Source organism: Anguilla anguilla, chromosome 2 (assembly GCF_013347855.1).
Source record: "Anguilla anguilla isolate fAngAng1 chromosome 2, fAngAng1.pri, whole genome shotgun sequence".
NCBI lineage: Eukaryota > Metazoa > Chordata > Actinopteri > Anguilliformes > Anguillidae > Anguilla > Anguilla anguilla.
Genome location: NC_049202.1, coordinates 33,341,755 through 33,356,512, shown reverse-complemented (window position 1 = coordinate 33,356,512; position 14,758 = coordinate 33,341,755). Strand labels below are relative to the sequence as shown.

At 42.0% G+C, this 14,758-nt stretch overlaps 1 protein-coding gene across 2 annotated transcripts; it reads left to right on the top strand.

Annotated features, from left to right (window-relative positions):
- The first annotated feature begins 6,399 nt into the window (after positions 1-6,399).
- LOC118221880 (alanyl-tRNA editing protein Aarsd1-like) lies at positions 6,400-14,391 on the top strand. 2 transcript variants are annotated; one of them, XM_035407315.1, is made up of 12 exons: positions 6,400-6,556; positions 7,125-7,253; positions 7,655-7,814; positions 8,488-8,545; positions 8,763-8,919; positions 9,351-9,467; positions 10,114-10,244; positions 10,845-10,911; positions 11,312-11,403; positions 11,905-11,959; positions 12,292-12,386; positions 13,507-14,391. In XM_035407315.1, the coding sequence occupies exons 1-12, from the start codon at positions 6,518-6,520 to the stop codon at positions 13,643-13,645; spliced, it is 1,239 nt and encodes a 412-aa protein (XP_035263206.1). In that variant the 5' UTR covers positions 6,400-6,517; the 3' UTR covers positions 13,646-14,391. The 2 variants fall into 2 exon arrangements, with proteins under 2 accessions (XP_035263206.1, XP_035263205.1); XM_035407314.1 differs by having other exon boundaries at positions 6,436-6,556; positions 7,138-7,253.
- The last annotated feature ends 367 nt before the right edge of the window (positions 14,392-14,758 follow it).

Genomic DNA, 14,758 nt, shown 5'->3' with positions numbered 1-14,758 from the left:
CTGAAGTGAGTGTCACGGCTGAAAAAATCCCCACAAGGCACCTGTTTCCACTTCTCCATGATGCTGTTTGGTCATTGCATTTCTAACCTGGTTAAGCCCTTATTGCGAATATGTGAAATCTGAAGGTAATATGTTGCACATGCCAATAATAATCAGAAATGAAAAGCATGCGCAAACTTTATTCCTTTTAAAACTCGTAAATATTCTGCACATGTACAGATTAGTGAGGAGTCTTGGGTATTGAATCAGCCAGCTAGTACACTGTAAAAAATGTCTCAGCCAGCACAAAACCCTCAAAATCATATTTAGTTTAAGTAAATCGCTTAAACCTTCTTATTTTGTTGGTTAACAGTTGTTTTTTTGTAAAAATTTTGTGAGAAGACATGACCAGGACTGTCGTTCTCGTGAAGGATTGTTGCGTGATATTTTTGAAACCCTGCCTTGCAAAATGTTACCCCTGGTGTTTCTGGTTTTGCTAGCTAATCTGTTCGAGAATAAAGCTGAACTGGGTGTTAAATTAGCAATCAGAACAAGAAGAATAAAACAAAAACAAAGGATTTATCATCAAAAAAGACATCAAGGCCGAAGGAACATATGAGGAAGCGTAATAAAATAATAACAACGCGAGTCCATACTGCCGTATTTTTTATTTAGTTTTCTCCGGCTTGACATCTTTACACTGAAATCAGACCGGCTCTGCGCCACCTATACCCCGGGGTTAATGCTCTGTGTAAAGACGGCTTTATTCCGATCCTTATAATATATTGACCTTGATGGCAATGTAAATAACGGTAACGTTAAGGCCAGTTCAGATCAATGATTCGCAACGAGATAAAACGGTTTTAGAATGTTGCAGAGAAAATTGCAGCGTTGTGAACTGGTTATTTGCAGAGCGTCTGAAGCCTTTGCCTGGGGTTTCAAAAGACCCACCTTGTCAAATCGCTAAGTGCAGTTAGAACGTTCACAATCAGACGTCTTGGAATTTTGCAAGTTGCATCCAGTCTCGTTGCGAATCACTGATCTGAACTGGCCTTTAGTTAGCTACATTGCAACGTTGCAACAAGGTAGCATTGCATTCGAGAGACGTTTTGCGAGGTCGGTACCAGTCGGTAGTGTTTAGTGTTTTTTTCTAATCGTTAGCTGACATTACATTGTGTTCATTACATTAGCTAGCTAGTTAGCTAACGCAACGTTACCTGATATGAGAGATGTGCGCGACTTTGTCTAAACTAATGTTGCCTTTCTTGACATGGTCCTGTAGCTAGCGTTAGCTGTGCAAATAGCTAGACTATGTAATTTAGTAACGTTATATTGTCATCAAATGTAATACGAAATCTACATCAACAAATAATATGACCTCATGTTACACAAAAACCTTTTAGGGTTCCATAACCCCCCGTTATTGTAATGGTGTGGGGGTAATACTTAACCTCTTTTGGGTATATGATAACCAGGTCAGTGCAGGTGTAACTCAGTTACACTTAACTCTGCGTTGTTTTGCATTTTGAAGGAGACTGGAATACATTCTGATGTGCATTTATTTTGCAGCATTTGCATACGAGCGCATTAAAATAAGTGCTGTGGTGCAATTGGACATAGGGTAACTGTGCTATAAATGGTGAAATACTTTATTTTTTTGTTTGATTTTTCAAGAGAAATGAGTGGCTCTTAAGAGCCATTGGTTTGTTGACTGGTGTAGACCGGAGGCTACACCACTTGGTGCTGCCAAGCAACAGCACCCTCCTCACTGAAATATGAGCAGAAAGCTTCCCTCGTTTGGATAGCTTCCCTGGGTGCATTGTTGCTCCCCATCCTCCCAACAGGTCAGAGCATCAGCGCTGGTGTTGGGGGTGAGTGCTGATCCTGGGCCTCTCCTTGGGTCTCTCATGGTTTTCACCCACAGGAAGTTGTGGAGGATGCAGGTGGCCTTCACACAGAGCTCCACCTTCACAGGGTCTAGCGTACTGATGCAGCGATACATCAGCCACTGGGAAGACAGGGTCCCAAAACTACACGGTCAGCCTGGCACGGCTCAGCCAGTAATTGAAGACCCTCTGCTCACTGCAGATGTTGGAGCCTGGGAAGGGGCGCACGAGGTACCTGAGGGGGAAAGCTTCATCTCCTACCAGGACACAGGGGAGGCTGCCACACTGCTCTGCTCCTGGAATGATGGAGTCTTCAGGGAAGTCTAGTGTTCCCTCCAGGAGGCGCTTGCCAAAGTTGGAATTTGCTAAGGTACCACCGTCACTGTTCCTCTCATACCCTCCGACATCCACAACCCTAAACTGTGACAGTACGGGTGCTGGGACCCAGGCGCAGAGTGGGGGGGGGAAAAAAAAAAAAAAACGAAACTCAAAAAGGGAAAATTAACAAAGATTTTACTAACACAAAAAAGGCAAACACAAACAGGGAACAGGCAAGGCCACAAAGGGCAAAACAAACTCAAAACATTCTTAAGAACAAAAAAAAAAAAAAAAAACAGAACTACACTAGTACGGAAAACAAACGGCAGAAACTCACAGAAACACACAAGCAGAAACAAAGAAACACAAACCGGTCAAAAACATAGGCGGGAACAAAACAGATCTCAGGAACAAACACAGGAACAAGAAAATGAAAAAATCCAAAAACACCAGAACACCAGGGCATAGGCACGAACACATGGATTACGAACAAACAATCAGAACGAACCACAAGCAGGTAAAAAACGCAGGCAGGTACAAAGGGTCTGAAACATACGCAAGTTGGGAACAAACACAAGCAGGGCAGAACACGGGAAGGCAGAGCACAAGGGAAGGTCAAACAAAACACAGTCAGGCACAAAATACAAGCAGGTACATACGGTTTGCAACATCGGAAACAAACACAAGGAACCAGCACCCAAGTCAAGCGAACAGAGAACTTAAATAGACAGGGGTAACAAGACACAGGTGAACTCAAAAAACAATCAAACCAGAAGGAGGGGATAAGACACAGGTGGGAACAATGATGGGATAACGAGACAATGAAACAATCATACAATTAACAGGGGGGGAGCAGGACACAAAACAGAAGTGCCGCCATCTGGCGGCCCAACAAGGGAAACACAGACAGGAAAACAGGACCATGACATAAACAGGTAAGCTGAATCCACAACAGTCAATCAGACAATGGAAAATGTCCCATTGTAGTTGTGGAACCAAGAGCTGGAGTTGGGTGGAGCCTGGATGACCACATGCTTCCCATCAATGGATCCTAGGCAGTTGGGGAAATTCCAGTGCTGATAAAGGCCTTCTGCAACGGTCCTCCATTCCTCCATGGTGGGTTGGGGCATGAACTTCTCCACCAAGCACTCAAAAATGATTAGATAGTACTTTATAGGCATACCTCATTTCGGCGAGACAACATTCTATAGTTGGTTATAACTGAATACATACCATAGACAAATGGCAAGACGTTCAGTTGGGCCAATTGCCTCTCTGCAATTCAGGGCCCCACTCGAGAATGCAGCTTGTCAAACTGGGCTGTGTCCAATTGAAAATACTGCTGGAACAGCACCACATTCAGACGCAGCTCCTGTACCAATCGATGAAACTCCCCGTGCTTCTTCCGTTCCTGCAGAATGGGGTGAACCCAAACACTGCGACAACGACGGTATTTTCGCACATGGATTGCTGCAGCGATCGCGATGAGCTTCCTCTTCAGATAATGATTTTTTTTTGACCCACTTCTCCTCTGGCTCTGGTTTGTGGAAAGGAATGAGAGGTTACTCAGTACGCTTTTGGTGTTTTGGAGATTCATTCTTTAAAAACTTTAAGTAAAAAGCAGGGAAGAATCTTTTGACTGAACTAGATGGATATTGGACTTTGTAGTTTAAACTTTTCAGTTGGAATATTCCAGTAAGATTACACTGTTGTTCCTCAATGTGACAGCATACTATTATCCTTTAATTTTATATTTTATAGACTTAAATGAAAGAGAAGGGCTTTGAGTAAAGAAGATATCTATTGGATCTTGTAATCTGATGTTTAATTATTCTATACATGTGCTGTTTTTTTCATTAGTTGGTACTATATACTGAATTCTTTTTTTCTTTTTAATTACATATTTTTTACTTATTCCTCTCTCCTACTTAAAATTAAATATTCCTTTACTTCCTTTTTGATTGATATATGAATATTACCAAAGTTTAGCACGTATTTCATTGTTCGGTTTGTTAACTTAAATTTTTTTTGATACTACCACACAGGAAGATAATCTGATGTCTCAGTTGTCTGTCTTTTTCCCACGGCGCGCAGGACTGCCTGCCGCCGTGGGCTAGGCGTGGCAAATTGTGGTCACTCACTCACTCACTCATGGACGACCCGAGAGGGATGTTTGGTAGGACGCATGCGCAGGTGGTGCTTTGTTTAGTAGGACGCATGCGCAGGTGCATCTCCCAAAATCACCACTTCGAACGGCATGACATTTTTAAGCGCAGATTTATCGCCTAACGTTACTTTAGCTAACATGTTAGCGTTTCGCCTACTTTAGTTAATCTAGTTAGCACATACCACCGATACAGATGTATTTACACACGGAGGACAACGAATAACATTATTAGGTGAGGACATGCCATAGCTAGCTAGCTATATGGTTAGCTAAGTTTTACTCATGACACTTTGTACAGGTGTGCCGGGGGTCTGGACGGTTTCATGCTTGTTTTTTCTCTAAATGTAAGGGGGATATGTGAAATTAATGAAAGAAAAGCTTCATATCTATTTTGCCAAACATCTAAGAGGGATTTTTAAAAAGCTTTTTACAAGAAACTTATTCCAATCAGGCCGATAAGTCATTCTTATATAATAAGTGGGGTGGGCTAGTATTGTTCTGCCATGGTTTCAATCATTCTGGGGGTGTGGCAGTATTATTTAAACAGAATTTTGAAGGGTCTGGAGTCACAATTTTCCTCTGAAGGCAGGTGGGTTTTGATTGTTATAAAAATTGAAAACAATCTTTTTATTTTCGCAAATATTTAAGGATTTAACATGTCTAGTGCCAGATTTTCATATTAAAAACTACATTTCTCTCTGCTTTTGTTATCGTGGGAAGTTATTTCAATGAGGCTTCCTACTTATATTATGACAGGTTCCTTTCAGAGAAAGGTTGTCTCTTTCTTGGAGATGAAAACCAGGTTTCCACTATTTTGGAGGCTTTAAAAACTGCCTTACAATTAATTGGTTGAAGAGGGAAATAATGACTGTCCATCACTCAAACAAAATATGGCATAAAAGCAAATAGTCTGTTACATACTTTGGGATCGTAATCACCAAATCTACATCTGATAGGCAGATTCTTAATTTTTCTTCTAAACTAAAGAAAGTTAAAATATTTGAATTGTTAGTTGCAGAGCAACCTCATTACAAGGTTGTGTGCTGCATTCAAAAGCTGAGGGAATCTCAAGGATTGTGCATCCACCCTCATCCCTTTATGTTAGCTGTGAAACATGCAATGCTGTTAACTCCCTACTGTTCAAATTAATTTGGATAAATAAAACAGAATATGTTAAAAGGAAACCTGTTATTATAAACTACCCTGGCGGAGGTTTAAGTGCTTTAGATTTTAATATGTTCAACTATATTTTCAAAATAAACACAATAACACACTTTTTAAAGCAAACCTAAGTTTGTTTCTGTACAGTGTGGTGGGTGGTATTATGTTCTTATTAGCCTGTGATTTTAAGTGTCGTAAATTGCCCTTTAAACTTGCAGATTTCCACAAACAAGCCTTTGACTTATGGAACATTGCCTACAAACAAATTTCTCACCCTATTCAAATATTGTATGGAATAATCAATATGTGTTAAATACTGTAGAAACAAGTCAATTTCTTTGAAGAATTTTGAATTGACTATGACATTTGTTATGTTTCATAGTTTATTTACTGTAATGGAAACCTTGTTTACGATTTTATCCAAACAACTGCTGTTCATTTTCCACGTAAAGATTTTAATATGGTGGTGAAGGGTATCTCATCAAAATCCCTGCATCCCTTTAAGGCTTCTTTACAATACGGCCCAATAAGATTATCTTTTCCTATTATTTCTATTGGTTGTGTCGATATTTGCGATCGGAAATGTAACAATGCTCATATACTTCCCTAAAGCTTAAAAAAAAAAACCCGGAAATTACACCATTTTTTGGTTTTACGTTTTTTCACTTTTGGTTTACAATGTTATGTCCTACAATATCGCGTCATTTAAATACTATAGCACAATGCCATAGATTACCATGTCTAAGAAGAAACATGTTGGTTAGAATCTGAGTGCAATATAGGCAGAGCCGCTCGGTCAATCAATGAGTGAAATGAACGGCTCAACTGAGGAAACGAATCATTACTACCGAGTCAGTAAGAAAAGTCGTTTAATTCGAACGAATCGTTCGAGAATTGCGCACTACTAGTTTGTCCCAGTACAGGATCCGTACACGGCTTTTCCCTTCACGCTGTCATTCTTTTCAGTCGTGTATGTTTTTGCATAACTTTAAGCTTTCTATGCAATATGGCTTTTCAGTGTCAGAGGGACTGCTACATGCAAGAGGTAAGACGAAATTTCAGTTTGCATTAAGTTAGTAAAAAATTTACAATGACATTTCTAAAATATGACATGAGGCACCTCCACCTCAAATGTTAGCGGGTGCTTTGCACTTATTTAACATGAGCTAACATTGCAGTAGCTAAGTCGATTCGTTGTCAAGGGAAAGATTACATAAGTTAATTGAGATCTTTCCGCTTGGGTATCTAACTGTGTTAACATATATTGCATTAATAACGTTATTTAAGAAATCAACCAGTATCCTTTGCAAGCGTTGGCTCTTTTCCCAGCTGCTCCAGCAGGTCTGGTGTATCGCGTTACCGCTTGTTGATCGATTTTGACAAGTGCACAACCTTAGCTAGGATGTAACTTCACAGCTCAGGTGATCATCTGCCAATAATAGCGTTATCTTTTGATTTACCACAACCATATTTAGTAAAATAAAGCTGGCTAGATAGTTGCACATATGTATAGTCATCGGGAACTGGCTAACTTTTGATTGCTGCTATTTTTATTCTGATACATTCTCAGTCCCATCTCCATATCGACGGCTCACTTATATTTATGATCTCAGTTTATCACTACAGTGGCATCATGTTCTCCCGCTGAACTAAAACGTGAGAACGGCGGGAAGAAGGAGAAAGTGAAAGGCTTCAACGTCATCCTCAAAGACACGATTCTCTTTCCTGAGGGTGGAGGCCAGGTAAGCTGGTTTGGTGTTTACACCCCTGAAACATTCAATTGTCTTACCTTGCTTGCGTCGTGAAGCTGGGAATTTTTCAAAATAAAAGTGCTGTCCCTCGGGTTAAAAGACGAGTGTCGATGCTAATTGTTAGCTTCACGAACTTCTACACATTGTAGACCCAGAGATTACATTGAAATGACCAAAACGTCCTTGTCTCAGCCCCCGCGATTTTGAATGTAAGGAGTTAGTCATGAGGTTTGACTGTCAGAACCTTATTGTAAAGTGTTACCATATAATGTGTTTGCTGTGTAAAGCAATATACATGTATTCATATTTGTTGTGCCAATAACATTTCTTGAACGGGAGAGAGATTGAAAGACAAGGGACGCACGCATGTGACCACTTTTTGGCTTTTTCAGCCAGATGACCGCGGGACGATCGGGCCCGTGCCTGTCCTGCGGGTGACCAGGCAAGGTTCAGAGGCGGTGCACTTTGTGGAGTCGGCGCTGGAGGTGGGATCGGAAGCACGGCTGGAAGTGGACTGGGAGCGCAGATTTGACCACATGCAGCAGCACTCTGGTGAGGCTGGGAGGCCCGTGTGACTGCATGTCATTATTTCTGTTTTTATTTATGTGGGAGATTTACTCACAATGCTGAAAGCCATTTGTGGAATACTTTCATCGCTGGAGTTATCTCATTACTCATTACAATCCTACCCAATTGCACAATATGGCATAAATATGTGCTCTGCCTATAAATCTGACTGGCTTATTTGGAATGCGATTGAACCAGAGACCATCTATAAAAGTTTTGCTGTGGTTTTAGGCCAGTAGGGGGAAGTCTTGGGTCATAAAGAGCAGGGGTTTGGCTACATTCTCAATCTGTGCTCTTCGCTCGAGCCATTTTCCTGTCCCCCTGTTTAATCAGCCCAGTTCACACTTCTGGATACGCTCCAGTGGGTGTGGGGCCAGTTCACTTCTAACTGACTGACGAACAGAGTGCTGCGGCCCTACATCCGATAGTCGGCATGTCGGCATGAAATAGGCTAATTCAAGTAGTTCCCTGCTCCAGCAGTCTTAACCTCGTCTGATTTGTGGTGACAGTTCTGGTGCAAAATGATTGCCGCGTTCCCATGTTTGGTGCTCATGATTGGTGGTGGCAGTGTGGACGGTGAAGCTCAATGAAATTTTTGAAGGGGTTGCAGAAATTATGCTGATAATGGTAACCGTTTGTGTTCACTTTGCTCTTTTAGGGCAACACTTAGTTACTGCCTTGGCAGACAGTATGTTTGGATACAAGACCACCTCCTGGTAAGTGTGTGGATTTAAGAAATCACAAATTGTTGCTGTTATGTTATGTTTTTTTTGGTAGGGTTTCCATGCTAGCTTAATATCTCTCATCTCAATCAGTTTATATACAGAACAGAAACTCCTGGCTTTAGTACAGCGGTAGCTCCAAAACTGCACCTGTTTCCGCCAGCGCTTACGACAGGGTGTTTCTGTGTGTACGCGTCTGTGCCGCGGGCAGGGATTTGGGCCGCCAGCGCAGCGTCATCGAGCTGGACACGGCTGCGGTGAAGCCCGGCGAGATGGAGGCCCTGGAGGACGCGGTGAACCAGAAGATCCGCGAACACGTCCCTGTCACCGTGCAGCTGCTCTCCCTGGACGATCCCGCCGTGGAAAAGGTGCAGGTTGCGTGGGCAGGAGGCTCTTCGTAGACCAGGGGTGGGCAAGGAGAGTTTTATATCCGACTGGATGTCATGTCAGCTGGTTCTTAAATATTTAATTAGCCCAATCCTTTTCTTCATCTGACAGTTTAGATACATTTCTTGACAAGCTCAGGAAAGAACTGAAGCCTGTTCTTGTGTCCCAATATGAACTGTTGTTCTGTGGTTTAATATACAAGTGAACTAGCATTGATGTATAGAGCTAATTGAGCTTGGGTAATTGGTGGAAGCAAAAACACACCAGCTCTCCTGGAAAGAAATTGCCCGCCCCTGTCTCGGACACCACTGCAGTGGTTTAGGACTGAGGCTGCCCTCCACTTCACTCACCTTGAGCACACAGAACACGCCGCACTCATCTCCTGGCCCTCGGTGCCAACGTCCCCCCTCAGGTGAGGAGCCGCGGCCTGCCGGACGACCATGCAGGACCCGTCCGGATCATCGACATCGAGGGCGTCGACGCCAACATGTGCTGCGGGACCCATGTGTCCAACCTCAGCCACCTACAGGTAGAGTCCTGCTCGAAACAAAATGGTTCTGTTTTTCTTTAAGCCTATGTGCTGTTTCAGATTACAGTTTAAGGTGAAGCTACGTTTGGCTTTGCGCTTTAGCGATATGCAGTGTTGCGGACCTTGAGTTTTGGTTGATTTCGCATTTTATCCAAATAGTGTTTTAGTGTTTAGATGAAAAGCGTAAACATTATAACCCATATGGAAAATAATGTATTATTTCAGATTTAATGTTTAATATTTAGGCAGTTGTTTGGATCTCCTTGTATAGTTTTCTAATTTCTTGCTGTTCTTGCCCCAGCAAGTTACCTTGGCTTTCCTCTGTTCACCAATCTTATCTGTCAGCCAGTATATGCTCACATAATGTATATTTTCGAAAAGACAATACCTGTTATGGCTGTCAGTATTGTTTTCACGCTTACCTTGGACTTCGCATGGTACAACCGGCATGTTGTGGCACTTGTAATCTAGTCAAAAAATACTTTTTTATAACCTTGCAAACATTGCTTGCCTTGGCCCAAATTAGGTGCTTTACATGGCAAGATAACAACATATACTCTTGACTCAAGTCTCATGCTGTTCTGATTGATGGCCACTGGTTTTATAATCCTCAAACACTAAAGCTGATGTACTGTGTTAATTTCAGGTTATAAAGATCCTTGGGACTGAAAAAGGAAAGAAAAACAAAACCAACGTGATTTTCCTTGCGGGAAACCGGGTTCTGAAGTATGCGGAGAAAAGCTACAGCACGGAGCGATCGCTGACATCCTTACTCAAGTAAGGCCTGGGCCAAGCATACTGTACCACATACAGCTGTTTGGCCATTGAATACCTTCAATTTAATATCCTATCAAATAGTCAAAAATCTGTATTTGAGAACCTCCCAAGTGTCTGACAATTATTTTCAAGCCATCAGCAGATGCTGAATTTCTGTTTTATGAAGAGCACGTTCAGTTAAATAGCCTTATTGTTCCCACACAGGTAAAACCTAAATCAGATTTATTCACAAATTTGTATCCCCTTTTCATTTTATTTTCAAATTTGAACACCCAGAAATATCCAAAAGCCCCTCTCATCACTGCAGAAGCCTCTTCCATCTGGAGTGTGTTTGCTGCCAGTTGCCGCTTCTTTTCAGTCTGCGGCCCACAAGCTGAGCTTCGCAACTGCTGTGTCAGTGGAGTGCGCTTCTTACAGCTTTTATAGGCAGGTGCCTGACCAATCAGAGGAGCTGCAAAATGACATCATCCTGTAGGTCAAAACCCTCCCTCTGTGGGTGACCAAATATGCCAAATGTGCACTGCAGTGGCATGGTCAGGATTCAGAATCAACTACTCGACTTTGCTTGTTTCTCACCATGTTGAATCCTGCATCTAACAGGACTGGAGCAGATGATCACGTGGAAGCCGTAGACAAGCTGCAGAAGTCTGTCAAGGTGCTGCAGAAGGTGGGCCATTCTTAAGTGGATCTTAAGCGTTCATTTCTGTTTCTGTACACACACTGCAGTTCTAAAGCCATGTGGAATGCACGTTGGGTGGTTCTGTGAGAAAATAAATCAGAGGTAACGTTTGGGCACACTGAGTTTGTAAATCGGCCCTACCACGAGCGTTGATTTTGTTTATTTTTGCACTGTGTACGCATAGTAAAATTTCCCTGAGGCTTTGTACATTTCCACTGAACTTTCCCTATTGTGAAATGCTTTTTTAAATATTGTTTCACAAAAAATGTTAATTGCTTGGAAACTTTAGATCTGAAATGATAATGTTAATGTAAATTGCTGGGAATTTTTTTGAGAGAATTCCTGCTGGTAATTTGATGATAAAGCTGTCCTTATCTTCCGTTTCAAGAACAATCTCAACCTTTTACGAGACATGGCTGTGCTAATTGCAGAGAATTTCAAGAACAACCCCAATCGAGGCGACTTGTTCTGTTTACACAGGTGAGCACCTGATATCTTTATTCATTTCGGAAAGGAGTGCTGTTTGGAGGAAAATGAGATGTCCCATATAAACACATTTTTTGGAGATCTTGATTGAAGATAATTACATCCTTTGATATATTAGTTTTTTTTTCCTTTGCTTTTTCTTTTCCTTTGGAGTTTACTTGGCTTACATGCTCTGCGTTTGTACTGTTTCAGTTACTGAAGGTTAACTACTTTGCTCAGTGCTGCAACATCCCCACCTACTGTTCAGGCTATCTGATTACGAGTCCAGCTTATTCAATAATACACACTGCTGCTTCTACAGATCAGTAATATTACTGACAGTCACAACGTTTCAAAATGGTTATTATTTACACTTTTAAGTACATACACTTGCTTGCTTGTGGATATTGTTAGCTAAAAGGCACAGGACACATTTCAGCTGATAAAAAAATCAAAAAAGTATTTTTACTCTCTCTTTGTGTGAAATTCTTTTTCTTCTTTTGCTTAATCTTGAAGGAAGGACGGTGACAATGAGTTCATGAACATTATAGCCAATGAGATAGGCACTGAGGTGAGGCTGCTACTTTTCTAATCTTTTTGCTTTTTTCATGATTTAGCATCTGACCTGCGTCAAGTACATATTTGAAGTATCTGCTTTTATACATGTCTGTGAAATTAGTTTGTTTTTAATTCAGGATTGTATGTTGGGATGGCAGTTCCTTAGTTAACTCTGGAACCACACCTTTGTGGACACACCTGTTTTCAATATTTCTGTATCCCTTTTTTCTTTTGTTTTGGCAGTTGCCTGTATTTGATAATATGCTTTACTGGAATGTATTTACTTGTTTGATGAATGGTGAGAGGTCACTGAGACCTTGGACTGGTTCCTGGTTCCTCCCTCAGGACACAGTGCTATTCCTGACTGTTGGAGATGAGAAGGGGGCGGGGCTGTTCCTGCTGGCAGGGCCAGTGGGTATTGTGGATGAGCTGGGACCCAGGTGCGTGTGATTTAATTGACATGTGGGACTGTGGTTAGTAGTGAATGCAGTCAAGTTAAGAAGGTGTCTACATTACATACCCTTGCAGAGGAATAGGGCAGATTTATTTGCAGGTGAAACATCACTACAATTACCATACAGTTAAAGCTGTCCCAATGAACACATGCTTGTCCAATTAATGCTTTGTTTGCCAACTCATTTTAGATTCTAATTGTCTTTTTAGTGTGAAATTTGAACATTTTAAATAGGTAATTTTGCTCATTTTGAGGCAAACATGACCATAAAAAGAAAAAGTGCACTGTCTGAATAGTTAATTTCTTGCAATTTTCTAATAAGCTTTTCTTTTAAGGCTGCTTTTCTTACATAGTGTGACTAGTTTACTACATCACCTACAAGCAAAGCATTTCATAGCTACCGGCTAATTGACCAAACGACCAAGTTGACTGCTTGACTGGCAGAAGGTGCCATCAAGCAAAGACTCTGGGTTTAAATTCAGCAGCACTGAGTGCATAGAAAAAAGCACCTATCAACTCAACTTGCATCAAATGGCTGCCCAATTATAAAGTTAAGGACAGGGGGTTGGAAGCAGTCCTACAGCCGGTATTGGATTCCCAAGAATGTTCATATTCATATTTAATAAACACATTTGAAGTTATCCAAATTACATCTACCCATTAATTCAACTACGGGAAAAAATTAAGCAACAAATTATTTTAATTGGCTGGCAGCTGGCATACTGTACAATATATATTACTTTATTAATTCTTCTAGGGTCAGTTTCATTATGGACTGGAAGCATGTACAAACACATTCAGTTGCAGCATAAGTTAAATATATAATATGTATAATAGCATATGCATGTAATGTCTATTATTCCAGTGTATTTTACAGTACCACTGGAGTGAGAACATTCTAGCAGAGGTAATGGGCAGTTGCAGGTTGTGTATCTTCATGCAAGGCCATTTGTGTTACTGTAAACGGAGCGCACAAGCTTGTGGGATGCTGCAGTGATCTACCAGTGTAGCATCAGTTTTGCATCTGGTTCCTTCACTTGAAGTCCTCTGCCCTTTTGCTGCGTCGGTAATGACGTCTGCCTGTTTCCCACGTGCCCCTGCTGCAGGGTGGCGGAGCTGTTGGAGGGGAAAGGGGCCGGGAAAAGGGGGCGTTTCCAGGGGAAGGCCAACCGCATGGCCCGGCGCGGCGAGGTGGAGGCCCTGCTGCGGGAGCACAGCCGCCATCGCGGCTCAGGGGAGGAGTAGGCCGGCCGGGCGCGGCCCTGTCCGCCCGGCCACCGCACCCCCGGACCGCTGTCTGTCTGTCACTCGAACGCACAGGTGCGCTCGCTCGCACGCGCAAACGGGAAGAGGCGTGCAGGTGTGCAAATCCGCACAAGCAAACAGCCGAACGCAAAAGGGATCAGGGATCTCGCACTCGAATCCTGGAGGGCCGCAGTCTGCTGGTTTTAAGCCTGCTTCAGTTTTTGGTCTTTGATTGGCTTGAGATTACACATGCCTTGTTTCCAAGGCCTAAATTGGTTTCTGATTGAAAGGGAAACGCAAAAACCCACAGACGCTCCTGCCCTCCAGCACAAGCGTCTGAGACCCCTGGCCTTGTTTTCTGAAAAACGAAAGTCAATATGTTTACGATCCTTTAAATCTATTTTAAAAAAGGAATCCTATGTGCTTATACTGTATGTGTTTTTTGCTTACATTGTATAAGATATCATTCACATCTGCATTACTGTGCTTCATGGGTCCTCAGACCTGGTACTGGGGCCCCCCAGTGTGTGGTGGGCCTCAGACCTGGTACTGGGGCCCACTAGCCTCACACCAGCTAATGGGTCCCCTCAGTGTTTGGTGGTTTTCATCTGAGCCCCAACACATGAACTGTAACAAGCTGTTATCAATTAGATACTATAAATGTCTCTTTATGGTTGATTGCCCCTTTGACGACCACATTACGTCAGCTATGCATGAATAAATGTCCTATAATCAGGTCAATCGGATCAATTAATGCCTCATTTGATGTGCTATATGCAAAAGGATTCTTTAGGAAAGAGGCTATGCTTGTTCCTGATTACGGTATGGAGACAGTTTAAACTGTTGGGGCTCTAGCTCCTGAAATTACCTGGAAGTCACCTGGTCACTGAAATAAAGCCTTTTGTTGAAAATCAAGAGTTAATAAAAATAATTAAAAATTTGTAACTAAAAAGCGAATGGTGATGAACAAAGCCTGAATTGTGTGATTAAGTTTAGGGAAAAATAATGCCCAGGTTTACAACTAACTTAAGTGATCAAGCGATTGTCTGCAAAGCAACAGCATGCACAGTTTCACTGGCAGTGTATTAAAGGAATTGAATTCTAACCCTATTT

Excerpts from the sequence above, each read along its gene's own strand:
- LOC118221880 (XM_035407314.1), top strand. The coding sequence starts at position 6,484 with ATGTTTTTGCATAACTTTAAGCTTTCTATGCAATATGGCTTTTCAGTG. Across the intron at positions 6,557-7,137 it reads GGGACTGCTACATGCAAGAG|TGGCATCATGTTCTCCCGCT; the intron begins GTAAGACGAAAT and ends TTATCACTACAG. Across the intron at positions 10,912-11,311 it reads CTGTCAAGGTGCTGCAGAAG|AACAATCTCAACCTTTTACG; the intron begins GTGGGCCATTCT and ends TTCCGTTTCAAG.